Here is a 27,769-nt window from a genome sequence, read left to right as displayed (position 1 = left end):
ATATGGCATTCATAATAAACTAGTCTGTCTCTGGAGCTTGTCCCACTGTACAGACCCTGGCCTGCACCGAGACGGATTCAGATCCTGCTCTATTCACCAGTCCGCTTCCACACAACAATACAAAAAGCATGAAAATGGACTCATTTGTGTGAAAGATGTCACTAATATGTTCCAGTAAAACAACCCTGGGCTTCTTCACACACACGCACGCACACACACACACGCACGCACGCACACACACAGACACAGACACGCACGCACGCACACACACACACACACACACACACACACACACACACACACACACACACACACACACACACACACACACACACACACACACACACACACACACACACACACACACACACACACACACACACACACATATCTCTCGTTCTCTGGCAGTCTACAGTCTAATCACCTTAGTTCTCTGGGTGGATTCTGTGGCAAACATGAAAGAGCAAATCCTGCTTGATTTCTGGGGCCGTCTGAGGCTAAAGCTGTGGGTTGAGAGAGAGGGAGATTGTCAGAGAGGGAGTGACTCACCCCAACAGTCTGGGTTTTCTATTAGACAGTCTTTCTAGTCCTCTCTCTCTCCTCCAGGAAGGGCAAAACTACCAAGAAAAACAGTAGATTAAAAATGTCTCTCTCCCTGGCTTTTAGGCTTGGTTGATATGTCAATACCCTAAGTAATGTGTTAATCCACCAATCTAAGACTGAATGATCTGGTAAAAGTGTAACTTCAGTGGAAATGCCTGGTTTTGATGTGCTGTTTTACAGCCTGGTTTTGATGTGCTGTTTTACAGCCTGGTTTTGATGTGCTGTTTTACAGCCTGGTTTTGATGTGCTGTTTTACAGCCTGGTTTTGATGTGCTGTTTTACAGCCTGGTTTTGTTGTGCTGTTTTACAGCCTGGTTTTGCTGCGCTGTTTTTGATGTGCTGTTTTACAGCCTGGTTTTGATGTGCTGTTTTACAGCCAGGTTTTGATGTGCTGTTTTACAGCCTGGTTTTGATGTGCTGTTTTACAGCCTGGTTTTGATGTGCTGTTTTTGATGTGCTGTTTTACAGCCTGGTTTTGATGTGCTGTTTTTATGCATCAAACAGATTCATTATTGTAGTCTGAACAGGCAAGACATCTTACCAAGTCTTTTTCCACGAGCAGGATATTGAAACATTGGTTAATCTTGTTGGTTTTGTTTTGGATTATGCGACGTGTGTATGCCTATTTGCTGTGTATTTTTGTAACAATTATCACCCATCAAACCTCTCGACCCCCTCCTCCCCCCTCCGTTCCCCCTCCGCTCCCCCTCCTCCCCCCGTTACCCCTCTGTTCCCCCTCCTCCCCCCTCCGTTCCCCCTCCTCCCCCCTCCGTTCCCCCTCCGTTCCCCCGAGTTCCACCTCCGTTCCCCCTCCGCTCCCCCTCCTCCCCCCGTTCCCCCTCCGTTCCCCCTCCTCCCCCCTCCGTTCCCCCTCCGTTCCCCCTCCTCCCACCTCCGTTCCCCCTCCCCCCCAGGTCCCCCTGGGCCTCCAGGTGGGGTACGTGTGGAGGAGATCAGGAACAAGAGTGTCCGTCTGATCTGGAGCAGTGGAGCAGACAACCACAGCCCCATCTCTAAATACACCGTCCAATGCCGGGACTGGTTCTCTCAGGAAGACTGGAGAGATGCCACCACATGTGAGTTAAATAAATACCACCATCCATATTGTAGACTGGTCAAATAAATACCCTAAATGTGTAGGTCTGATCTTGCAGTATGTGCCGCCCCTTTACGAAACCATACCAGTGTCTCCTCTCCAAGCTTTTCTGTCTATCCAACAAAATACATAAAATAAACCCCATGAACACCAACGACTGGTCAAATAAACCGGAGCGTGGAACAGAGCCGGCTCTGGTGCCAGCTCTGGCTAAGAGCTAGTTACATAGATAGACACATGGTGGATCTCCAAAAGAAGCAAACCGTGCAGACACTGAAACCACACATCAGTTCCTCACAGGCACCAAGTCCTAGGTCAGCTTTTACACAGAATGCAAAACAAAGTTCTGTGTGTTAGTCTTTAGGCGCTGTACTGTAGCACCGATGTAATCCAACTTGTATAAAAAAGACGTCCACGTGCTGGCAGCGTTTTAACACACAATGTTATGCTGATTTCTCTGATACTTCTCTGAGGTGATACTATGGGTTTCTGTGAACAGTGCATTTCCTCACAATCTGCACACAATACCCCATAATTCAAAGCAATTCAAAGTTTTTTAAACATTTTTGGTAATGTTAGTCTCCCAGTCCCTGCCACTGATAAACATCCCCACAGCATGTTGCTGCCACCACCATGCTTTACCGTAGGTATAGTCCCAGGTTTCCTCCAGACGTGACGCTTGACAGTCACTTTAGGAAGAGTCTTGGTGGTTCCAATCTTCTTCTATTTAAGAATGATGGAGGCCACTGTGTTCTTGGGGACCTTCAATGCTGCAGAAATATTTTGGTACCCTTCCCCAGATCTGTACCTCGACACAATCCTGTCTCGGCGCTCTACGGACAAGCATTTTCTTCTTTGCTTATGGCTTTATAGAGTTGGTTGAGAGCGGTCTTAATGCCAGCTTCGCTTTGTGGTGGTAAATAGATGGCTACGGATAATATAGATGAGATCTCTCTTGGTAGATAGTGTCGTCTACAGCTTATCATAAGGTACTCTACCTCAGGCGAGCTATACCTCGAGACTTCTTTAATATTAGACATCGCGCACCAGCTGTTATTGACAAAAAGACCCCCCCCCCACCCCTCGTCTTACCAGAGGTAGCGTCTTCGTTCTGCCGGTGCATGGAAAATCCCGCCAGCTCTATATTGTCTGTTTCTTTGTTCAGCCACGTCTCGGTGAAACATAAGATGTTAGTTTTGATAGGATAATCTTAATAGTAGGTCATCAATTTTATTTTCTAACGATTGCACATTAGCAAGGAGGATGGAAGGCATTGGGAGTTTACTCACTCGCCTCCGGCTTCTCAGAAGGATCCCCGATCTGCGTCCCCTTTTCCGCCATATTTTCTTCACGCAAAATGCATGGATCTGGGCCTGTTCCAGTGAAAGCAGGATATCCTTCTCGTCGGACTCGTTAAAGGAAAATGTTTCTTCCAGTCCGCGGTGAGTAATCGCTTTTCCAGAAGTTATTTTCGGTCATAGGAGAGGGTAGCAGCAGCATTATGTACACAATAAGTAAAAAAATAAGTTACACAAAACGCAAAAAAATAACAAAATTGCACAGTTGGTTGGGAGACTGTAAAACGTCAGCCATGTTCTTCGGCGCCATCTTTAAGTCTCATAGCAAAGGGTATGAATACTTATATAAATAAGGTATGTAAATAAGGTATTTCAGTTTTTTTTTTCAAAACATTTGCAAAAATTACTTACCCTGTTTTTACTTTACTTTCATTATGGGGTATTACATGTAGATTGATGAGGATAAAAAAAGATAAAAATTTCAGAATAAGGCTGTAACTTAACAAAATGTGGAAAATGGCAAGAGGTCTGAATGCACTGTATCTCTGTCTTTGTAGCTCCTCCGGATGTGGAAGGCAATGCAGAGACAGCCACGGTGGTGGACCTGTTTCCCTGGACAGAGTATGAGTTTAGGGTGATAGCCACCAACACCCTGGGGACAGGAGACCCCAGCAGCCCCTCTCCCAAAGTCACCACGTTGGAGGCTGGTAAGGGTAACGGAGCTGCTGCTGAACCATCATGGCATCCTGAAGTCTTCGCTACCCCAGCTAATGCCTAGGCTATAGCTCAGCAGACTAACACAGGAGATCTGGTTTTTAGTTTAACATTTGAAAATGTAGGCCTAAAGTAACAATTCTAAAAACAATAATATTTGCTTGAACACGTCTTACTAAACCATGACAGATGGGATGCTAGAACACATCTTACTAAACCAGTGACAGATGGGATGCTAGAACACATCTTACTAAACCAGTGACAGATGGGATGCTAGAACACATCTTACTAAACTAGTGACAGATGGGATGCTAGAACACATCTTACTAAACCAGTGACAGATGGGATGCTAGAACACGTCTTACTAAACCAGTGACAGATGGGATGCTAGAACACATCTTACTAAACCAGTGACAGATGGGATGCTAGAACACATCTTACTAAACCAGTGACAGATGGGATGCTAGAACACGTCTTACTAAACCAGTGACAGATGGGATGCTAGAACACATCTTACTAAACCAGTGACAGATGGGATGCTAGAACACATCTTACTAAACCAGTGACAGATGGGATGCTAGAACACATCTTACTAAACCAGTGACAGATGGGATGCTAGAACACATCTTACTAAACCAGTGACAGATGGGATGCTAGAACACGTCTTACTAAACCAGTGACAGATGGGATGCTAGAACACATCTTACTAAACCAGTGACAGATGGGATGCTAGAACACATCTTACTAAACCAGTGACAGATGGGATGCTAGAACACATCTTACTAAACCAGTGGTGGAAAATGTAAAAGATTGTCATAATTGAGTAAAAGTAAAGATACCTTAATTAATAGAAAATGACTAAAGTAACAGTGAAAGTCACCCAGTAAAATCCTACTTGAGTAAAAGTCTAAAAGTATTTAGTTTTAAATATACTTAAGTATCAAAAGTAAATGTAAAATATAAATAATTTCTAATTCCTTATAATAAGCAAACCAGACAAAAAACTGCTTCAGTAGTACTTTCAAGTATTTTTATTTAAGTACTTTATACCACTCTACTAAACCATGACAGAACATATCTACTAAACCATGACAGAACATATCTACTAAACCATGACAGAACATATCTACTAAACCATGACAGAACACATCTTACTAAACCATGATAGAACATATCTACTAAACCATGACAGAACATATCTACTAAACCATGACAGAACACATCTTACTAAACCATGATAGAACATATCTACTAAACCATGACAGAACATATCTACTAAACCATGACAGAACATATCTACTAAACCATGATAGAACATATCTACTAAACCATGACAGAACATATCTACTAAACCATGATAGAACATATCTACTAAACCATGATAGAACATATCTTACTAAACCATGATAGAACATATCTACTAAACCATGACAGAACATATCTTACTAAACCATGACAGAACATATCTACTAAACCATGACAGAACATATCTACTAAACCATGATAGAACATATCTACTAAACCATGATAGAACATATCTACTAAACCATGACAGAACATATCTACTAAACCATGACAGAACATATCTACTAAACCATGACAGAACATATCTTACTAAACCATGACAGAACACATCTTACTAAACCATGATAGAACATATCTTACTAAACCATGACAGAACACATCTTACTAAACCATGATAGAACATATCTTACTAAACCATGACAGAACATATCTACTAAACCATGACAGAACATATCTTACTAAACCATGATAGAACATATCTTACTAAACCATGACAGAACACATCTTACTAAACCATGACAGAACACATCTTACTAAACCATGATAGAACATATCTTACTAAACCATGACAGAACATATCTACTAAACCATGACAGAACATATCTTACTAAACCATGATAGAACATATCTTACTAAACCATGACAGAACATATCTACTAAACCATGACAGAACATATCTTACTAAACCATGACAGAACACATCTTACTAAACCATGACAGAACATATCTACTAAACCATGACAGAACATATCTTACTAAACCATGACAGAACATATCTTACTAAACCATGACAGAACATATCTTACTAAACCATGATAGAACACATCTACTAAACCATGATAGAACACATCTACTAAACCATGACAGAACATATCTTACTAAACCATGACAGAACATATCTTACTAAACCATGATAGAACACATCTACTAAACCATGATAGAACACATCTACTAAACCATGACAGAACATATCTTACTAAACCATGACAGAACATATCTTACTAAACCATGATAGAACACATCTTACTAAACCATGACAGAACATATCTTACTAAACCATGACAGAACACATCTACTAAACCATGACAGAACACATCTACTAAACCATGATAGAACATATCTTACTAAACCATGACAGAACACATCTACTAAACCATGACAGAACACATCTACTAAACCATGACAGAACATATCTACTAAACCATGACAGAACATATCTACTAAACCATGAGGGAACACATCTTACTAAACCATGACAGAACATATCTACTAAACCATGATAGAACAGATCTTACTAAACCATGATAGAACATATCTTACTAAACCATGACAGAACATATCTACTAAACCATGATAGAACACATCTTACTAAACCATGATAGAACATATCTTACTAAACCATGACAGAACATATCTACTAAACCATGACAGAACATATCTTACTAAACCATGACAGAACATATCTACTAAACCATGACAGAACACATCTTACTAAACCATGACAGAACATATCTACTAAACCATGATAGAACACATCTTACTAAACCATGATAGAACATATCTTACTAAACCATGACAGAACATATCTACTAAACCATGACAGAACATATCTTACTAAACCATGACAGAACATATCTACTAAACCATGATAGAACACATCTTACTAAACCATGACAGAACATATCTACTAAACCATGATAGAACACATCTTACTAAACCATGATAGAACACATCTTACTAAACCATGACAGAACACATCTTACTAAACCATGATAGAACATATCTTACTAAATCATGACAGATGAGATGACAGAACACATCTTACTAAACCATGACAGAAAATATCTTACTAAACCATGACAGATGAGATGACAGAACACATCTTACTAAACCATGACAGATGAGATGACAGAACTCATTTGACTAAACCATGACAGAACACATCTTACTAAACCATGACAGAAAATATCTTACTAAACCATGACAGATGAGATGACAGAACACATCTTACTAAACCATGACAGATGAGATGACAGAACTCATTTGACTAAACCATGACAGAACACATCTTACTAAACCATGACAGAAAATATCTTACTAAACCATGACAGATGAGATGACAGAACACATCTTACTAAACCATGACAGATGAGATGACAGAACTCATTTGACTAAACCATGACAGAACACATCTTACTAAACCATGACAGAAAATATCTTACTAAACCATGACAGATGAGATGACAGAACACATCTTACTAAACCATGACAGATGAGATGACAGAACTCATTTGACTAAACCATGACAGAACACATCTTACTAAACCATGACAGAAAATATCTTACTAAACCATGACAGATGAGATGACAGAACACATCTTACTAAACCATGACAGATGAGATGACAGAACTCATTTGACTAAACCATGACAGATGAGATTAGAAGATGGAAAGCCAGTGGGACATCGGTCCCATAGGACCATTTAAGGTGTTGAAACTGGCAGCACTAGAGACATTGATGTTATTTTATAAAGCTGATGCTGCATCAGTACTAGTGCCAACTGAAGGTTACAGTATATGTTGTTTGGCATTGTGCTGTGTGGACAATGGCCAGTGTTCACAAAGAGTCTCAGAGTAGCACTTGGATCAGTTTGACCTTTTTCTGATCGTAATGAATATGATTATATCGACAGGCAGGACCTGATCCTAGATCAGCACTCTGTGGTCAACTATCCTAGCTCAACACTCAGATGTGCTTTGTGAATACTGGCCTGTGAATGTGAACTCAGAGCTCGGCATCTCCTGTCTCGTTGTAGTTCCCGTGGTGGCGCCCTCAGACATTGGCGGTGGTGGCGGGACCAGCAAGGAGCTGACCATCACTTGGACGGTAGGTCTAGGATCATCTAGCCAAGATGCCATCTTTATTTCTGTCTCTGCCAGTGGACTGTGGCCACAAACTCAGCTTTTCTCCTAAATCTGATCTGACAGCAGCCAGCCAATGGAAACAAGCAAGAACAGACGTTTGATTTCAATTTAAATTAAACTGCAGCATGTGCAAGATGCATGTTTTCTTTTGTTGCTATGCCCTTCTTGCAAGGCAGTGCTGAATAGCTATGTTAGCTATTTTTACATTTTAGCAGATGCTCTTATCCAGAGCCATTAGAGTTGAGTACCTTGCCCAAGGGCCCATTGACAGATTTTTCACCTAGGGATTTGAACCAGCGATCTTGCGGTTACTGGCCCAATGATCTTAACCGCTAGGCTACCTGCCACCCGTTCCTAGAGGAAGCTATGTTCCTGGAAGAAGAGGAGAGAATAGATGTCAGACCACAGCACGTCCATAACAGTACGGCTTGAAGGAATGACTGTCAACCAGAAGTGCTTTTGTATGGCAGCATGAATCCTACAGCAGTTGGTTGATATGAAGAGGCTTGTGTTTAAAGGTCAGGTGTGTGTGTGTGTGTGTGTGTGTGTGTGTGTGTGTGTGTGTGTGTGTGTGTGTGTGTGTGTGTGTGTGTGTGTGTGTGTGTGTGTGTGTGTGTGTGTGTGTGTGTGTGTGTGTGTTAGCAGTGCCTGATGCATGTACATCATGCAGGACATTTGGTTTGATGGGGCCTGAGCCAAGCTAGGAGATGAGGCTGGAGAGGCTGGTCTAATAAATCAAGGAAGTGAGGCAGGGGAGAGGCTGGATAGGCTGGTCTAATAAATCAAGGAAGTGAGGCAGGGGAGAGGCTGGATAGGCTGGTTTGATAAATCAAGGAAGTGAGGCAGGGGAGAGGCTGGATAGGCAGGTTTAATAAATCAAGGAAGTGAGGCAGGGGAGAGGCTGGATAGGCTGGTTTAATAAATCAAGGAAGTGAGGCAGGGGAGAGGCTGGATAGGCTGGTTTAATAAATCAAGAAAGTGAGGCAGGGGAGAGGCTGGATAGGCTGGTTTAATAAATCAAGGAAGTGAGGCAGGGGAGAGGCTGGATAGGCTGGTTTAATAAATCAAGGAAGTGAGGCAGGGGAGAGGCTGGATAGGTTGGTTTAATAAATCAAGGAAGTGATGCAGGGGAGAGGCTGGATAGGCTGGTTTAATAAATCAAGGAAGTGAGGCAGGGGAGAGGCTGGATAGGTTGGTTTAATAAATCAAGGAAGTGAGGCAGGGGAGAGGCTGGTTTAATAAATCAAGGAAGTGAGGCAGGGGAGAGGCTGGATAGGCTGGTTTAATAAATCAAGGAAGTGAGTCAGGGGAGAGGCTGGATAGGTTGGTTTAATAAATCAAGGAAGTGAGGCAGGGGAGAGGCTGGTCTTATAATAAGGTTGTCATAACTTTGGAATAAACAGTCTCTTAGAGACACAGTTGTCATGATAACTAGAATAATATTATATATTATATAAACCAGTTTAAGAGAGATTATAACTCCTTATTTTGATCCTGGACATTTTCTTGTCACTTGGCATAACTCTGTCAGCAAGGACGGACCATCAAGCGGTGACACCGCCTGTCGATAGACAACAAGGTCCTGTGTGGATCGTTCTCTTATTGTTAATTGCTCAACTCTCTTTCCCGTTCCCTCTACCTCCAGCCGGTGCAGCCGCAGTACTACTACGGCCGCAACTTTGGCTACATCATCGCCTTCAAGCCCCACGATGTCTACGAATGGATGAAGGTGACTGTGGCAGACCCCGAGGCTAAACACTATGTCCACAAAGACTCATCCATCCCCGCCTCCACAGAGTTCCAGGTCAAAGTCAAGGCTTTCAACATTAAAGGAGAAGGACCCTATAGTCTCACGGCTGTTATCTACTCTGCACAAGACGGTAAGCACAGATCTAGGATCAGCTTACTCCTCATGGAAAGCCCAACCTTAATTATACGTGGGAAAACAGAAAAAACGGACCACAGATCATTGTACTCTGTCCGCAGCATAGAGAGACGGGGGTCTCTTCAGAAACCCCTCCCTCCCACCCACCCTCACCTCCCTCCTCACCTCCCTCCCTCCCACCCTCACCTCCCTCCTCACCTCCCTCCCACCCTCACCTCCCTCTTCACCTCCCTCCTTCACCTCCCTGCTACCCTCACCTCCCTCCTACCATCACCTCCCTCCCACCCTCACCTCCCTCCTACCCTCACCTCCCTCCTACCCTCACCTCCCTCCCTCCTATCCTCACCTCCTTCCTACCCTCACATCCCTGCTACCCTCACCTCCCTCCCACCCTCACCTCCCTCCTAACCTCCCTCCCTCCCTCCTACCCTACCCTACCCTCACCTCCCTCCTACCCTCACCTCCTCCTACCCTCACCTCTCTCCCACCCTCACCTCCCTCCTACCCTCACCTCCTCCCACCCTCATCTCCCTCCTCACCTCCCTCCCTCCTACCCTCACCTCCCACCCTCACCTCACCTCCCTCCCACCCTCACCTCCCTCCCACCCTCACCTCCCTCTTACCCTCACCTCCCTCCCTCCCACCTACCCTCACCTCCCACCCTCACCTCCCTCCCACCCTCACCTCCCTGCCTCCCTCACATCTCCCTCTCTCCCACCCTCACCTCCCTCCTACCCTCACATCCCTCTCACCTCCCTCCCTTACCTCCTTCCCTTACCTGCCTCCCACCCTCACCTCCCTCCTACCCTCACCTCCCTCCCACCCTCACCTCCCACCCTCATCTCCCTCCTACCCTCATCTCCCTCCTACCCCTCACCTCCCACCCTTACCTCCCTCCCACCCTCACCTCCCTCCCACCCTCACCTCCCTCCCACCCTCACTTCCCTTCTACCCTCACTTCCCTCCAAACCTCTGTCCCTCCCACCCTCACCTCCCTCCCACCCTCACCTCCCTCCAACCCCCCTCCCTCCAACCCTCCCTCCCTCACCTCCCTCCTACCCTCATCTCCCTCCTACTCTCCCTCCCTCACCTCCCTCCCTCCTCCATCTCTCATCAGAGTGGGATTATCATGATCTCTGTAGCAGCATGAACCAGAAAGCTGATAATTCGCCCCCAGGGATGTCAAGCATTCAGCCCACTTATTAACTTCAGCTGACAGACAATCAAGATAACCATGGGCAAACCCGGGGTTATGGAGAGATGCTCAGTTGCCGTGGTAACGCTGTTTGGGAGTGTAAAAGAGGGTAGAAGTGTTAGGTTTGAGCCGAGCCTGATGACGTGTGGACAGCTCTCTGTCTGTCTGTCTGTCTGTCTGTCTGTCTGTCTGTCTGTCTGTCTGTCTGTCTGTCTGTCTGTCTGTCTGTCTGTCTGTCTGTCTGTCTGTCTGTCTCTCTCTCTCTCTCTCTCTCTCTCTCTCTCTCTGTCTCTCTCTCTCTGTGTCTCTGTCTCTGTCTCTGACCATAGGAGTCCCCTCGAAGCCTACCATTGACTATGTACATACCCAGCGTGTGACAGAGCTGCAGGAGTTGTGACCTGTAATTGTTGTTTCTAGGGGGGCATATGGGGGAGGGAATGCTGTCACCTGCAGGTGTTTGTCCCCTGTGTGCTGAGGGTGTCAGGTTCTTGTCCGGTTCTGGCATTTAGGTCGCCACAGACTAGTACATGTCCCTGGGCCTGGAAATGATTGATTTCCCCCTCTAGGATGGAGAAGCTGTCTTCAAGGGGGGGATATAGGTAGCACACAGGAGGACATTTTTCTCTGTTTAAGATAATTTCCTTTTGAATTTCTAGCCAAATGTAAAATGTTCCTGTTTTGATTAATTTAATGGAGTGAGTTAGGTCTGCTCTATACCAAATTAGCATACCCCCTGAGTCCCTTCCCTGTTTCACACCTGGTAGTTTGGTGGATGGGACTACCAGCTCTCTGTAACCTAGAGGGCAACCAGTGGGTCCGTCTCCTCTATACCAGGTTTCTTGCAGGATGACTCTCTCTCTCTCTCTCTCTCTCTCTCTCTCTCTCTCTCTCTCCTGGAGCAGATACACTGAGAGTGTTTCATGGGTCATAACTCAGAGGAAAGTGTTGGACCACAGAAAGAATATGGGGAAAGATATTTCTGTCGCTGAGCTTGTTCTAGGCAATGATTAATGCCTCTTATTAACAGATGCCTCCTTACCAAGACTGAGAGAGGACTGCATAGGCAGGGTCAGACTGGGTACCAACATGAAATAAAGGGCAGATTACATTCATAAACAATCTACAGTTACTGTAGGTGGGTATGTGGAGGAAATACTTTGACAGGGGCTTTACTCTGCATGGGAAACATGTGTTTACACTGCCAAAGCAAGTCCAATAGATAATAAACAAAAGTTGACAAAAGTCTCTCGCTGTCTCTCTCTCTGTCTCATATTGTCTTAAATGATATCTCTGTGTGTGCCACCAGTGCCATCCGAAGCCCCTGCCAGTGTGGAGGCCAGGGCGCTGTCTGCCACTGAGGCCATTGTGTGGTGGCTCCCTGTCATCCAGCACACTGTTGAAGGATACCAGGTCAGTACTACTGTGTCTAGGAGGAGTAACAGGACTTTATATTAGAGAGGAGAAGAAGCCTGTATGCATCAATCCAGAGACCTCAAAACACTCGACTAAGTCTTAGTTGTGTCGCTGGAGTTCTCCATTGTATTTGCACGGTGAGGTACCTGATAGGGACATTTTCTTGAGCATTATTATCTTACCAGGACATATTTTAGGCCCTGTAATAGTGTACACAGTATATTGACTTTCTGTGACCCTCTTCCCCCTCTCTCCTCCTCTCCCCCTCTCGCCCCTCTCACCATCACCTCCTCCTCTCGCCCCTCTCTCCTCTTCTCCCCCTCTCCCTCCTCTCCCCCCTCTCTTCCTCTCTCTCCTCCCCCCTCTCTCCTCTTCTCCCCCTCTCCTCCTCTCCCCCCTCTCTTCCTCTCTCTTCTCTCCCTCTCCTCCTCTCCCCCATCTCCTCCCCCCCCTCTCCTCTTCTCCCCCTCTCCTCCTCTCCCCTCTCTTTCTCTCTCTCCTCCCCTCTCCTCCTTTCCCCCCTCTCTTCCTCTCTCTCCTTCCCCGCTCCTCTCCTCTCCTCTTCTCACCTTCTCCCCTTCACCCCTCTCCCCCCTCTCTTCCTCTCTCTCCTCGCCCTCCCTCCCCTCCTCTCTCCTCTTCTCACCTTCTCCCTTCACCCCCTCTCCCCCCTCTCTTCCTCTCTCTCCTCCCCCTCTCACCCTCCCCTCCTCTCTCCTCTCTCCTCTTCTCCCCTTCACCCCCTCTCCCCCTCTCTTCCTCTCTTTCCTCCCCCCTCTCACCCTCCCTCCTCTCTCCTCTTCTCAACTTCTCCCCTTCACCCCCTCTCCCCCCTCTCTTCCTCTCACCCTCCCCCCTCTCACCCTCCCCCCTCTCACCCTCCCCTCCTCTCTCCTCTTCTCAACTTCTCCCCTTCACCCCCTCTCCCCCCTCTCTTCCTCTCACCCTCCCCCTCTCACCCTCCCCTCCTCTCTCCTCTTCTCCCCTTCACCCCCTCTCCCCCCTCTATTCCTCTCTCTCCTCCCCCCTCTCACCCTCCCCTCCTCTCTCCTCTCTCCTCTCTCCTCTTCTCCCCTTCACCCCTCTCCCCCTCTCTTCCTCTCTTTCCTCCCCCCTCTCACCCTCCCCTCCTCTCTCCTCTTCTCAACTTCTCCCTTCACCCCTCTCCCCCTCTCTTCCTCTCACCCTCCCCCCTCTCACCCTCCCCTCCTCTCTCCTCTTCTCCCCTTCACCCCCTCTCCCCCCCTCTCTTCCTCTCTATCCTCCCCCCTCTCACCCTCCCCTCCTCTCTCCTCTCTCCTCTCTCCTCTTCTCCCCTTCACCCCCTCTCCCCCCTCTCTTCCTCTCACCCTCCCCCTCTCACCCTCCCCTCCTCTCTCCTCTTCTCCCCTTCACCCCCTCTCCCCTCCTGCCAAGGTGCGGGTACTGGATGAAAGTGGAGGACAGAGAGGCATCCAGTCAGAGAGTGGTGGTGTCCAGCAGAGAGAACCAGACAAGGTTGGAGAACATGAGGCCAAACTCCCCCTACCTCATAGAGGTCAGGGCCTACAATGCAGCCGGATACGGACCCCCCAGCCATCACTTCCAGATCTACACCAAAAAAGCCCGTATGTACATCGCTCTCAGGGCCGGTTCACTGGACACAGACGAAGCCTAGTCTTGGACTCAAAAACATTATCAATGGAGTTTCTCTATTGCAAAGCGTGCCTTAGTGGAGGACAGGGCTTTATCTATGTCTGGGAAACTGTCCCTCAGCTCAGGAATCTTCAGCATCCCTCTGAGAGGCGATATATACCGTTGAGAGGCGATATATACCGTTGAGAGGCGATATATACCGTTGAGAGGCGATATATACCGTTGAGAGGCGATATATACCGTTGAGAGGTGATATATACCGTTGAGAGGCGATATATACCGTTGAGAGGCGATATATACCGTTGAGAGGCGATATATACCGTTGAGAGGCGATATATACCGTTGAGAGGCGATATATACCGTTGAGAGGCGATATATACCGTTGAGAGGCGATATATACCGTTGAGAGGCGATATATACCGTTGAGAGGCGATATATACCGTTGGGAGGCGATATATACCGTTGGGAGGCGATATATACCGTTGAGAGGCGATATATACCGTTGAGAGGCGATATATACCGTTGAGAGGCGATATATACCGTTGAGAGGCGATATATACCGTTGAGAGGCGATATATACCGTTGAGAGGCGATATATACCGTTGAGAGGCGATATATACCGTTGAGAGGCGATATATACCGTTGAGAGGCGATATATACCGTTGAGAGGCGATATATACCGTTGAGAGGCGATATATACCGTTGAGAGGCGATATATACCGTTGAGAGGCGATATATACCGTTGAGAGGCGATTACCGTGAGGCGATATACCGTTGATACCGGGGTGTTTCAAAATACTGACGTTATGATTTTCAATACTGTTTAAAACAAAACACATTATTATTTGTGTTTCAGTTTTTGAGGTTTGGGGCACAGCTGCCTTGCGGGGGCTGCGGGGGTGCGAGTTACGCCTTATAACTAGAAGAAGAAGAATATATGTATTTTGGGGGGGGGGGGGACTTCCGGTAAAACCGTATACCCCGATGTGGTACAGAAACGGTATGACGGTATGAAACCCGAATTCTGAGTTTCTGATTGTCACATGATCTTTACTCTGTAGACCTATTTGACTTCTGCTTTCCTCCAGCCCCAAGTCGGCCTCCTAAAATAATCAGTAAAAAGCTGAAAGGAACGTCAGTAAACATCGCCTGGGAACATGTCGAACCCTTGGCCAACGAGTCAACAATAGATGGATACAAGGTGTGTGCTGTTTTACCAAATACACGGGAGCTTGAAGTGCATTTCAAGCTGAAAGTCTGTACTTTAGCCATAACTGATGTGTCTCTGTTGAGCATTCGTCACATACTGTACGTACATTTGACGTGACAGGTTTCTTAATGACACAGCATTCAATACACAACTGAGCTAAACAGTACATCTTACTGAACACAACATACAGTTTACTCAACTACCTTCCTTGTAGTCACAACTCCTTAGAATGACCATATGAACAGATCTATAATGCTGTCTGTCTGTCTGTCTGTCTGTCTGTCTGTCTGTCTGTCTGTCTGTCTGTCTGTCTGTCTGTCTGTCTGTCTGTCTGTCTGTCTGTCTGTCTGTCTGTCTGTCTGTCTGTCTGTCTGTCTGTCTGTCTGTCTGTCTGTCTGTCTGTCTGTCTGTCTGTCTGTCTGTCTGTCTGTCTGTCTGTCTGTCTGTCTGTCTGTCTGTCTGTCTGTCTGTCTGTCTGTCTGTCTGTCTGTTCTGTCTGTCTGTCTGTCTGTCTGTCTGTCTGTCTGTCTGTCTGTCTGTCTGTCTGTCTGTCTGTCTGTCTGTCTGTCTGTCTGTCTGTCTGTCTGTCTGTCTGTCTGTCTGTCTGTCTGTCTGTCTGTCTGTCTGTCTGTCTGTCTGTCTGTCTGTCTGTCTGTCTGTCTGTCTGTCTGTCTGTCTGTCTGTCTGTCTGTCTGTCTGTCTGTCTGTCTGTCTGTCTGTATATCTGTCTGTCTGTATATCTGTCTGTCTGTATATCTGTCTGTCTGTATATCTGTCTGTATATCTGTCTGTCTGTTGGTCTCCATATAGGTCTTGTACAGGAAGGCTGGCCTCTCCACAGGTCTACTGTATACCACAAGGAAGCGATCCATAGACCTGCCCATGCCCAGGGACGGGGACTGCGTAGTGGAGGTCAGGGCCCATAGCGAGGGAGGAGATGGGGCTGTGGCCCAAGTACGCATCTCAGGTAAACATCAATCAAAACCCCTCCACCCATCTTATATGACTGTAGACTCCACTAAAGACCCTCCACCCATTTTATATGACTGTAGACTTCACTAAAGACCCTCCATCCATTTTATATGACTGTAGACTCCACCAAAGACCCTCCACCCATCTTTTATGACTGTAGACTCCACCAAAGACCCTCCATCCATCTTTTATGACTGTAGACTCCACTAAAGACCCTCCACCCATCTTATATGACTGTAGACTCCACCAAAGACCCTCCACCCATCTTATGCGTCTACTACAGTAATATCAGCTATGACAACATCAGTGACAGCCCCTGTCTATAGGCCCCATGGTTGACAGTGACAAATGACTCTGGGTCTGGATGGCCATCTTTAAAACTGAAATAATCCTGATATTTTATGACCAGGACAAGGAACTAATCCTGCTATTTTATGACAGACAGGACAAGGAACTAATCCTGCTATTTTATGACAGACAGGACAAGGAACTAATCCTGCTATTTTATGACCAGGACAGGGAACTAATCCTGCTATTTTATGACCAGGACAAGGAACTAATCCTGCTATTTTATGACCAGGACAAGGAACTAATCCTGCTATTTTATGACAGACAGGACAAGGAACTAATCCTGCTATTTTATGACAGACAGGACAAGGAACTAATCCTGCTATTTTATGACCAGGACAGGGAACTAATCCTGCTATTTTATGACAGACAGGACAAGGAACTAATCCTGCTATTTTATGACCAGGACAGGGAAATAATCCTGCTATTTTATGACCAGGACAGGGAAATAATCCTGCTATTTTATGACAGACAGGACAAGGAAATAATCCTGCTATTTTATGACAGACAGGACAAGGAACTAATCCTGCTATTTTATGACAGACAGGACAGGGAAATAATCCTGCTATTTTATGACCAGGACAAGGAAATAATCCTGCTATTTTATGACCAGGACAACCAAAGAATGAAGAATAGTCTACACAACGCACCTCTCTGACCAGGCAGCTCACAAATGCATTTTCAATGGAGTGGTATTGAAATAAAAACAAGCCTTTATGAATGTAGGATTTGTGGATTGAGCAGAGAGAAAATTCCCTTAGAAAATAAATGTAGTGTCAGCCTCAAGCATCAGCCAGTAATTTACATGTCATCGATCTGGCACTCATATTTTGCCACTAGGAAAAAACTGTCTGTTGTCTGACATCTTTCAAATCCAATTTTTGGTTTATTGAGAACCTGTCACACCATGTCTCTCTCTCTCTCTCTCTCTCTCTCTCTCTCTCTCTCTCTCTCTCACACACACACACACACACACACACACACACACACACACACACACACACACACACACACACACACACACACACACAGAGACAGAGAGGCCTCTCAGAGTGGTACATAGGATGATATCATTAATCATTAGAACTTCACAAAGTGGTTGAAACGCTGTCTCCACTAAACCACATAGGAGCATAGATTGCAGTATGTTCTCTTTTTACCATTTGCTGTAAAGTCCCTGTAAAGCACTTTGTGACAAATGTCTCCCCACAATGTCTCTAAAACGTCTCCAACATGCTTTGTATCTCTGTACAAATGTACTCGCACATCATTGAAACATCACAATATTGGCTTTTTGTCTGTAAAACTGTAATTAAACGCAATTAAATCCTAATCGAAACGTCACCATTGTGTCTTTGTGTCTCTATCTATCTCCATCCAGGTGGAGCCGTCATGGTCACCCAGTCCCTCAGCCTGGCCTCTCTGCTCCTGGTGGCCATGTTGTGCCTGCTGGCCCTCTGAATGTACTGCGTCTTTCTCTGGCTGCACTGCCCAGTCCAGTGAAGGAGACTCTGTGAGGTTGACGCCTATTATGACTTTGGTTCCCACAATCTTTGGTTTCACCCTGAAGGCCAAAGGATCATTTCCCCAACTCGAGGAATAGGGCTTTGTTTGTGGAGAGAAAAAAAACACAATAAGAAATGTGTATAAAGGACGAAGAATGACATCTGGAATATCTCTTAAATCATACCTACAATGTCTTTGAAGGAGGAGCGTCAAAAGGAAGTCTTTCAACTTTTTCAATATGCCTTATATGTAAACCGTTACACTTATCTTTCACAATGCCATGACTTGCCTCTAACTGGGTGAGGTGTGAGTGCTGAAGTACTGCACAACGTCTGTGAGTAACTGTCAAATATATTGTGATAAGGGCCTTTCTTGTTCATTCATAAAGGTGCAGTAGCTTGGAAGTGTGTGTTTCATTTGACGTGGGACATTTATGGATCATCGATACAACGTTTGCGTTCCACATATAAAGCATAAGCTAAGCAGGTGATATAGTTGTGAAGGATAAGTCTACAAGTTTACTAAATTGTCTTTATATTTCAATTACATTTCGGTGGCTTTTTCTTAGTACTTTTGAATACATATTTTTTTTCAAGGTGAAACATACCCTCCCCTTCCAGAGTCAAATCAAATCTCTACTCAAGGTCCTTGGCATATATCAGAGTTTTATTATCAAACATCATCAGACAACAGAGGAATTTATGTCATGCTAATATAATATATGCAATAATGTTTATGGTTTTGCCATCTCACAAGTACATATAGCCTACTATTAACGATGTAACATCGTTGTTCCCAAAAACATTGATTTTATCCCCCCCCAAAAAAACATGCTTATTTCCAACTCATAACATTCTCTAAATTAATGGGAGACCAGTTTGCAAGTGTTTGCATGTATCTGAAAGAGTTTACTGACAAAACAAGATAAACTTCTTAGCCGGAGTGATGCCTGCATTTTTAGCACATGTACATGTGTGTTTGTAAAGTTGAATGTATTGAATAACTGTGGAAATGAGCTTTAAAACATATCAGACCTGCAGTTTCTAACATGATATAAACAATGTGTAACAGTGGTGCATTTGGTTTGGTTGTCAGGACAACTGTCCTGTGACCGTCGTGTGTACAATTTTGTTAAAGTGTCCAATTGGAGGAACCATGATTAAACTGAGTTTGGAATCATAAATAGAATTCTAGAATGGGTATTTGCCATTCTTTTTGTCCTGTTCTTAGGATTCTATTTCTATGGTTGGAATATCCCATGAAAGAGTACATGGAGCACAAAAAGTAGTTTGTTTTGACTGTTGTTAAGACTTCAGTGGTAGACTATAAATGCTGGTGCTTTGTAAAGCTGCCATCTTGTTCATGTCTTAAATGTTTTCTATGTTTTCATATCTTTATTAATCAACGTCTCAGTGTGAGTCGCAGTGTTAACAGTTCTGCAGTAATACATTATAACGTCTGTCTGAATCTTCAATCGTTCTTTCTATTTTATTACATATAACACAACCTGCCTAGCGCCTAAAACAGTGATGCTATTATCGTGTATCATTGTGTATAAACTGGTGCAAAGCACAAGAGAAACAAAATAAACTATCGAAATCAATATCTGAGAATAACCATCCGAAGCTCATACATTTGTCCTACTATTTTTGCAACATTGTTTTGTATTTTTTTATCAATAACATGAGTGTGATCAGAGTTATACTGTATACTGGATGCATTATCAATTGGTGTTGTTGTTTTTGTTTTTATGTTTGTGATTAATATATTTAATCCTGATGACCCACCGCTGGTTCAACAGTAGATGTTTATTACGATCATGTACCACTGAAAATTCTGTGTTTTTGATTTGCTCTGCGAATCCATGTTCAGTGTGACTGAGTAATGCTAGCCATTCTTCTACCAGCTCTGGTCCACAGAGTTACGTGTGGCTTGCTAACGCAAGGCTCAGGTAGCTCCCTGGACCAGAAGCTATGCTTCTTCTATATACATTGTGACTATATCAACAAAACATCCACCACAAAGTGCTTTTTCTCAGTTTCCCCTCATGCAACAAATCATCGAAAGAATTGCCAAATGCATGAATGCCTTGAACTTATTTGTTATTTCGAAGGAAATGGTTGCTAAGAAAACGATTGCCATGGAAACGGTTGCTATTCCTACATCCTCTAACATGCATGACATTGGAAACGAATGGTATAGGCCTGTATGGTAAAAAAACAAACAACTCCATCCATACATTGCAATGAGTCAACGTACAGTCATACATTCAGGCTTCCTATCAGCTTCATATGAACTCCACTGCCTTTGTGGTAAACAATAATAAACATTCATTCATTCAGAGTGAAATCCTTTTATGTCAGAGACTGTATAATAATGTTTGCATACTGTACTTTCTCTAGATAAGCCTAACATGTTCATTAGTTGCCTCAAGCCAGTCATCTCAAGGGGACGTCAATGTAGGGCAGTCTATTGTAGTTGTCAAATTATGAAATCTTTCAATAAATTACCTGATTTTTCCAGAAATAATCAAACTAGAATTTCTGGGAAAACTGGGAATTTGGGGGAAGGTTTCTGTAATTTTTCCATCGTAAAGGGGGGGTTAAGGTTTTAAGAGAGAAAAACCTTAACTGGCTAAAGGAATCTCACTCATTCAGTAGGTTCAGTACTGGTCAGTCCTGCAGTCTCATTCCTTACTGTAAGATTGGTTGGGGTTTGATGACATTACCGCTGTGGTTGATGATGCAGCAGTGTTTGGCTGTATAATGTTCAGTGCTTTGCTCATACTGTAATGAATAGGAATCACACATGTTGAGAGGGAGGGGTGAAACTGGACTCTCTCATTGTCTGGACTTAAAAAGAACAATAAAATAATAGTTACTGTAACTATTCATTTAAGGTGAATTGTCTCTTTGTTATATATTGAAAGTATGTAGCTACTGAAACTGTTCATGATTTATGAGAAAACTAAGATTATGACTTCAAGTTACAAGACTTTAAGTTATCAGTATTGAAAGATTTCGTAGTTTGAAGTCTCAAGTCCAATACATAACGACCTCGTCAAGAGGTTTGGACTCTTGGTGTAACATTTAAGGTGGACCTGTGTTTGAGTCCCAGTTTGGGCTACCCACTGAATTTGCTACATTGGTGTTAGAATTGGGATGGTGCCTGTTAGGCCATAGGAGATGGGTGTAATTTACACTTAAACATATATTTTTTAATTGGACTTTTATTTAACTAGGCAAGTCAGTTAAGAACAAATCCTTATTTACAATGACTGCCTACACTGGGCAAACCCGGACAACGCTGGACCAATTGTGCGCGGCCCTAATGGGACTCCCAATCATGGCCGGTTGTGATACAGCCTGGATTCGAACCAGGGATACAGTGCCATAGACCGCTGCACCACTCGGGAGCCCCTCTTGAGGGACTAAGTACAGAGAAGCGTGAGGACACACTCTCCTGAAGGAAGTGGGTAGAAGCAACCTTAACACAACACCTTGCAAGCTTGTCAAGAGGTTTCGAGATCTTGGCTTAAGGTCTTGACTGGACCCAGGTTTGAGTCCTGATCAGGGCTAAACCCCCTGAATTCTTCACATCCCTCAAAACAATGTTTCCTGGATATCACCATCTGGTTCAATATTAGATCAAATTGACTTTCCCAACTTTAACAGCAATCAATAACTGTGCACCTCTGGCCAAGGACGCCTTTTGGGAGAGCGCAGAAAAACAGCTGATCAGAACCAGGAAGTAAAAGTGAGTTTAAAATTATTGTTAGACTGAGTCAAACAAACTTGTAAATTACAATTGTATTTCCCAATAAATGTAGATGTCTGTTTCCTACTGAGTTGCAGAATGTGTTAGAATAAGCTATTTAGAAAAAGCTATTTAGAAAAGCAATTGAATTCCTAGATCTTAACCGCTGAGGGTGCTGGGTGGTCGGCTCTATAACTGCTGATGTGCAGGCCTTGCCCTCTTGGTATGCATTAGGTTTTACTCAATTGGAAAGCTCCATTGAGAAAGCAGTTTTTCCTCAGTAATACAGCTACCTGGTGGCAGACCTCTTACTGCTGCAATCAGGCTTTTATCCACATTGCAGGTTTGGGATTCAGGACATTTTCATGGAACAAATCAAATGTAATCAAATTGTATTTGTCACATGCTTGGTAAACAACAGGTTTAGACTAACAGTGAAATGCTTACTTACGGGCCCTTCCCAACAATGCAGAGAGAAACAAAGAGAAATAGCAGAAAAAAATAACACAAGGAATAAATACACAATGAGTAACGATAACTTGGCTATATACACAGGTACCAGTACCAAGTCAATGTACAGGGGTGCAAGGTAATTGAGGTAGATATGTACATATAGGTAGAGGTAAAGTGACTATGCAACAGGATAGACAATAAACAGTAACGACAGTGTATGTAATGAGTCAAAAGAGTTAGTGCAAAAAAGGTAAGTGCAGAGAGTCTGGGTAGCTATTGGTTAACTATTTAGCTGTCTTAAGACTTGGGGGTAGAAGTTGTTCAGGGTTCTGTTGGTTCCAGACTTGATACATTGGTACCGCTTCCCACACAGTAGCATATAGAAGAGTCTATGACTTGGGTGGCTGATGTCTTTGACAATTTTTAGGGCCTTCCTCTCACACCTGGTATAGAGATCCTGGATGGCAGGAAGCTTGGCCCCAGTAATGTACTGGGCCGTACGCACTACCCCCGGTAGCACCTTGCGGTCGGATGCCAAGCAGTTGTCATACCAAGGGGTGATGCAGCCAGTCAGGATGCTATCAATGGTGCATCTGTATATCTTGTTGAGGATCTGAGAACTCCTGCTGAATCTTTTCAGCCTCCTGAGGGGTAACAGGCATTGTCGTGCCCTCTTCACGACTGTGTTGGTGTGTTTGGACCATGATAATTCCTTAGTGAAGCTCTCAACTTGCTCCACTACAGCCCATGGTCGATGTGGATGGGGTCACCGTCATCAGTGATCAGGCCTATCACTGTTGTGTCATCTGCAAACTTAATGATGGTGTTGGAGTCGTGTGCGACCACCTAGTCGTGGGTGAACAGAGAGTACAGGAGGGGACTGAGCATGCACCCCTGAGGGGCCCCCGTGTTGATGGTCAGCGTGTCGGATGTGTTGTTGCCCATCCTCATCACCTGGGGACGGTGCGTCAGGAAGTCCAGGATCCAGTTGCAGAGAGAGGCGTTTAATCCCAGGGTCCTTAGTTTACTGATGAGCTTGAAGGACACTATGGTGTTGAACCAGGAGCTGTAGTCAATGAACAGCATCCTCATGTAGGAGTTTATTTTGTCCAGGTGGAAAAGGGCATTGTGGAGTGCAATAGAGATTGCCTCATCTGTGGATCGGTTAGGGCGGTAAGCGAATTGGAGTGGGTCCTGGGTATCTGGGATAATGGTGTTGATATGAGCCCTGACCAGCCTTTCAAAGCATTTCATGGTTACAGATGTGAGTGCTAAGAGAAAATAGTCATTTAGACAAGTTACCTTGGCGTTCTTGGTCACAAGAACTGCTTGAAACATGTTGGTATTATAGAATGGGTCAGGGAGAGGTTGAAAATGTCAGTATAGTCACTTGCCAGCAGGTCAGCACATGCTCTGAGTATCCTGGAAATAAGAATTTGTTCTAAACTGACTTGCCTAGGTAAATAAAGGTTAAATAAAATATAAAAATTGTATTTAAAAAATTGCATCTGGCACTGCGGCCATGTGAATGTTAACCTCTTACATCGGCTATGGAGAGCATGATCACACAGTCCTACGGAACAGTGGTTCCGGTGCTCTCATGCATGGTTTAGTTCTGCTAGCCTCAAATCGAGCATAGAAGGTATTTAGCTCGTCTGGAAGGCTTGCGTCACTGGACAGCTCGCGGCTGGGTTTTCCTTTGTAATCCATGATAGTTTGCAAGCCCTACCACATCCGACGAGAGTCAGAGCCGGTGTCGTAGGATTCGATCTTGGTCCTGTCTTGGCGCTTTGCCTGTTTGATGGTTTGTCTAAGGACGTAGCAGGATTTCTTATAAGCGTCCGGATTAGTGTCCCGCTCCTTGAAAGCGGCAGCTCCAGCATTTAGCTCAGATTGAATGTTGCTTGTAATCGATGGCTTTTGGTCGGGATATACAGTGGGGAGAACAAGTATTTGATACACTGCCGATTTTGCAGGTTTTCCTACTTACAAAGCATGTACAGGTCTGTCATTTTTATCATAGGTACACTTCAACTGTGAGAGACGGAATCTAAAACAAAAATCCAGAAAATCACATTGTATTATTTTTAAGTAATTAATTTGCATTTTATTGCATGACATAAGTATTTGATACATCAGAAAAGCAGAACTTAATATTTGGTACAGAAACCTTTGTTTGCAATTACAGAGATCATATGTTTCCTGTAGTTCTTGACCAGGTTTGCACACACTGCAGCAGGGATTTTGGCCCACTCCTCCATACAGACCTTCTCCAGATCCTTCAGGTTTCGGGGCTGTCGCTGTGCAATATGGACTTTCAGCTCCCTCCAAAGATTTTCTATTGGGTTCAGGTCTGGAGACTGTCTAGGCCACTCCAGGACCTTGAGATGCTTCTTACGGGGCAACTCCTTAGTTGCCCTGGCTGTGTGTTTCGGGTCGTTGTCATGCTGGAAGACCCAGCCATGACCCGTCTTCAATGCTCTTACTGAGGGAAGGAGGTTGTTGGCCAAGATCTCACGATACATGGCCCCATCCATCCTCCCCTCAATACGGTGCAGTCGTCCTGTCCCCTTTGCAGAAAAGCATCCCCAAAGAATGATGTTTCCACCTCCATGCTTCACGGTTGGGATGGTATTTTTGGGGTTGTACTCATCCTTCTTCTTCCTCCAAACACGGCGAGTGGAGTTTAGACCAAAAATCTTTGTCTCATCAGACCACATGACCTTCTCCCATTCCTCCTCTGGATCATCCAGATGGTCATTGGCAAACTTCAGACGGGCCTGGACATGCGCTGGCTTGAGCAGGGGGACCTTGCGTGCGCTGCTGGATTTTAATCCATGACGGCGTAGTGTGTTACTAATGGTTTTCTTTGAGACTGTGGTCACAGCTCTCTTCAGGTCATTGACCAGGTCCTGCCGTGTAGTTCTGGGCTAATCCTTCACCTTCCTCATGATCATTGATGCCCCACGAGGTGAGATCTTGCATGGAGCCCCAGACCGAGGGTGATTGACCGTCATCTTGAACTTCTTCCATTTTCTAATAATTGTGCCAACAGTTGTTGCCTTCTCACCAAGCTGCTTGCTTATTGTCCTGTAGCCCAGGTGCAGTTAATACAGGTAATGAGTGGAGAACAGGAGGGATCCTTAAAGAAAAACTAACAGGTCTGTGAGAGCCGGAATACTTACTGGTTGGTAGGTGATCAAATACTTATGTCATGCAATAAAATGCTAATTAATTACTTAAAAATCATACAATGTGATTTTCTGGATTTTTGTTTTAGATTCCATCTCTCACAGTTGAAGTGTACCAATGATAAAAATTACAGAACTCTACACGCTTTGTAAGTAGAGAAAACCTGCTAAATCGGCAGTGTATCAAATACTTGTTCTCCCCACTGTATACCTACGATCACTGTGGGGACGACGTCGTCGATGCACTTATTAATGAATCTGGTAACTGATGTGGTAAACCCCTCAATGCTATCCGATGAATCACAAGACATATTCCAGTCTATGCTAGCGAAACAGTCCTGTGGCTTAGCATCCGTTTCACTGGTACTTCGTGTTTGAGTTTTTGCTTGTAGGCAGGAATCAAGAGGATAGAGTTATGATCAGTTTTGCCAAATTGAGGGGGAAGGAGAGATTTTTATGAGTCTCTGTGTGTGGAGTAAAGGTGATCTAGAGTTTTCTTTCACTTCTAGTTGCACAGGTGACATGCTGGTAGAAATGAGGTAAAATGGATTTCAGTTTTCCTGAAATAAAGTCACCGGCCAATAGCTTATCATGGGGGATTCTACGTCAGGCGAGCAGAACCTCGAGACTTCCTTAATATTAGATATCGCACACCAGCTGTTATTAACAAAGAGGGATAACATCTGATTGTGAAAACATATACAATATTTTCACTAAAATATGTTTATTTTTTATTTTTACTCTGAACTCTTGCTTCTATATACATCATATATGAATGGTACTGTATCTAGCAGCAGCACCTACTCGTAGCACGTGCTCCAGCAGGTATATCTCACTGGTCACCCCCAAAGCCAACTCCTCCTTTGGTTGTCTTTCTTTTCAGTTCTCTGCTGCCCATGACTGGAACGAATTGCAAAAATCTCTGAAGCTGGAGATTCACATCTCCCTCACTAGCTTTAAGCACCAGCTGTCAGAGCATTTTACAGATCACTGCACCTGCACTTAGCCTATCTGTATCTCTACCTACCTCATCCCCATACTGGTATTTTTTTATTTTGCTCCTTTGCACCCCAGTATCTCTACCTGCACATTCATCTTCTGCCGATCTACCATTCCAGTGTTTAATTGCTATATTGTAATTACTTCGCAACCATGGCCTATTTATTTCCTTATCTTACCTCATTTGCACTCACTGTATATAGACTTTTTGTTTTCTTTTGTTCTACTGTATTATTGACTATGTTTTGTTTATTCCATGTGTAAGTCTGTGTTGTTGTATGTGTCGAATTGCTACGCTTTATCTTGGCCAGGTCGCATTTGCAAATGAGAACTGGTTCTCAACTAGCCTACCTGGTTAAATAAAGGTGAAATAAAAAATAAAAATAATAAATCTAATGATGGACTGTTTTTGTTGTAAAGATTTATTTGAAATAACAATTTCTTCAACATCTCTGGAGAAAGCTGCCACTTTTCACTACCAGAGGTTAGAGCTGATGAGAGATCAGAGATATCGTTGCAACTCTGTGTTCCATAATAGATAACACAAGTTATCTCAAGATAGTAGCCTATTTTATTTTATGCCAGAACCTGAAACAGCAGTAAACATTTTTTTGCTTCCCAATTTGTATCCAATAATGATTTCAGATCAAAATGATTGATGTCATTTCCCCTTTGTTAAATAGTCTATCTATTGGTTAGATTTAGATTCATATTAAGACAAGGAAAATTCCTGCAGGTCAAAAGGGCTTCAATAGTTCTTAGTTCTGCACACATATGAACATACACAGGAGGATTATGGGAAAAGGAAGGAGATGAACAGCCTTTCATTGAATCTGAATCACATCAATTGGCTTATCAACTGGAACATATGGCCTCTCTGTGATATGTCAAATCCCAGTTGGTTTTGTTGTTGTTATTGTCGACATAATTTGTTGCTACACCTCCTAAGGGAAATCAGATTGTCAGATTTACAGATACGTCCTACTGAGTTTAATCTGAAAGAATCTGCAAGAACCAGAGTTTAAAAAGTACACTTCAATTGCGATGTACAACAAACTTTGATTGTTTTACAAGGAAGTTAATCTGACTGCCTTGGTTAGATTTATTGACAATGAGGATTTGTATCATTGTTTGACTTTTTCCATGAGCAGTGTGGTGTGAAATCAGCAGTGCTTGACTTGGACTGAAATAGGTGCCGGTACTAATTTTGAGTGCCGGTAGTGTGTTTATATTTAGGTGTAGGAACTCTGCCGTACTTTAAGGCC

At 44.0% G+C, this 27,769-nt stretch overlaps 1 protein-coding gene across 3 annotated transcripts in view; it reads left to right on the top strand.

Annotated features, from left to right (window-relative positions):
• The window catches only part of LOC109867040 (contactin-1a), a 171,464-nt gene extending 150,455 nt beyond the window's left edge, over positions 1 to 21,009 (top strand). For 2 of the 3 annotated variants that reach the window (XR_004204888.1, XR_004204887.1), the window contains 9 exons: positions 1,518 to 1,679; positions 3,555 to 3,704; positions 7,833 to 7,903; positions 9,587 to 9,821; positions 12,328 to 12,431; positions 13,851 to 14,041; positions 15,158 to 15,270; positions 16,090 to 16,246; positions 17,981 to 21,009. Coding sequence is in view for 1 of the 3 variants with exons in the window: in XM_031802106.1 (XP_031657966.1) it covers positions 1,518 to 1,679; positions 3,555 to 3,704; positions 7,833 to 7,903; positions 9,587 to 9,821; positions 12,328 to 12,435; positions 13,856 to 14,041; positions 15,158 to 15,270; positions 16,090 to 16,246; positions 17,981 to 18,060 (1,262 nt within the window). In the remaining 2 variants the exon portion in view is untranslated. Of the gene's footprint in view, positions 1 to 1,517; positions 1,680 to 3,554; positions 3,705 to 7,832; positions 7,904 to 9,586; positions 9,822 to 12,327; positions 12,436 to 13,850; positions 14,042 to 15,157; positions 15,271 to 16,089; positions 16,247 to 17,980 lie in introns of all 3 variants that reach the window. The other variant, XM_031802106.1, reaches the window with a different exon arrangement.
• Positions 21,010 to 27,769: the final 6,760 nt, after the last annotated feature.

Source organism: Oncorhynchus kisutch, linkage group LG22 (assembly GCF_002021735.2).
Source record: "Oncorhynchus kisutch isolate 150728-3 linkage group LG22, Okis_V2, whole genome shotgun sequence".
Lineage (NCBI taxonomy): Eukaryota > Metazoa > Chordata > Actinopteri > Salmoniformes > Salmonidae > Oncorhynchus > Oncorhynchus kisutch.
The sequence above is the reverse complement of the archived record's forward strand: the minus strand, read 5'-3'. Positions and strand labels throughout refer to the sequence as shown.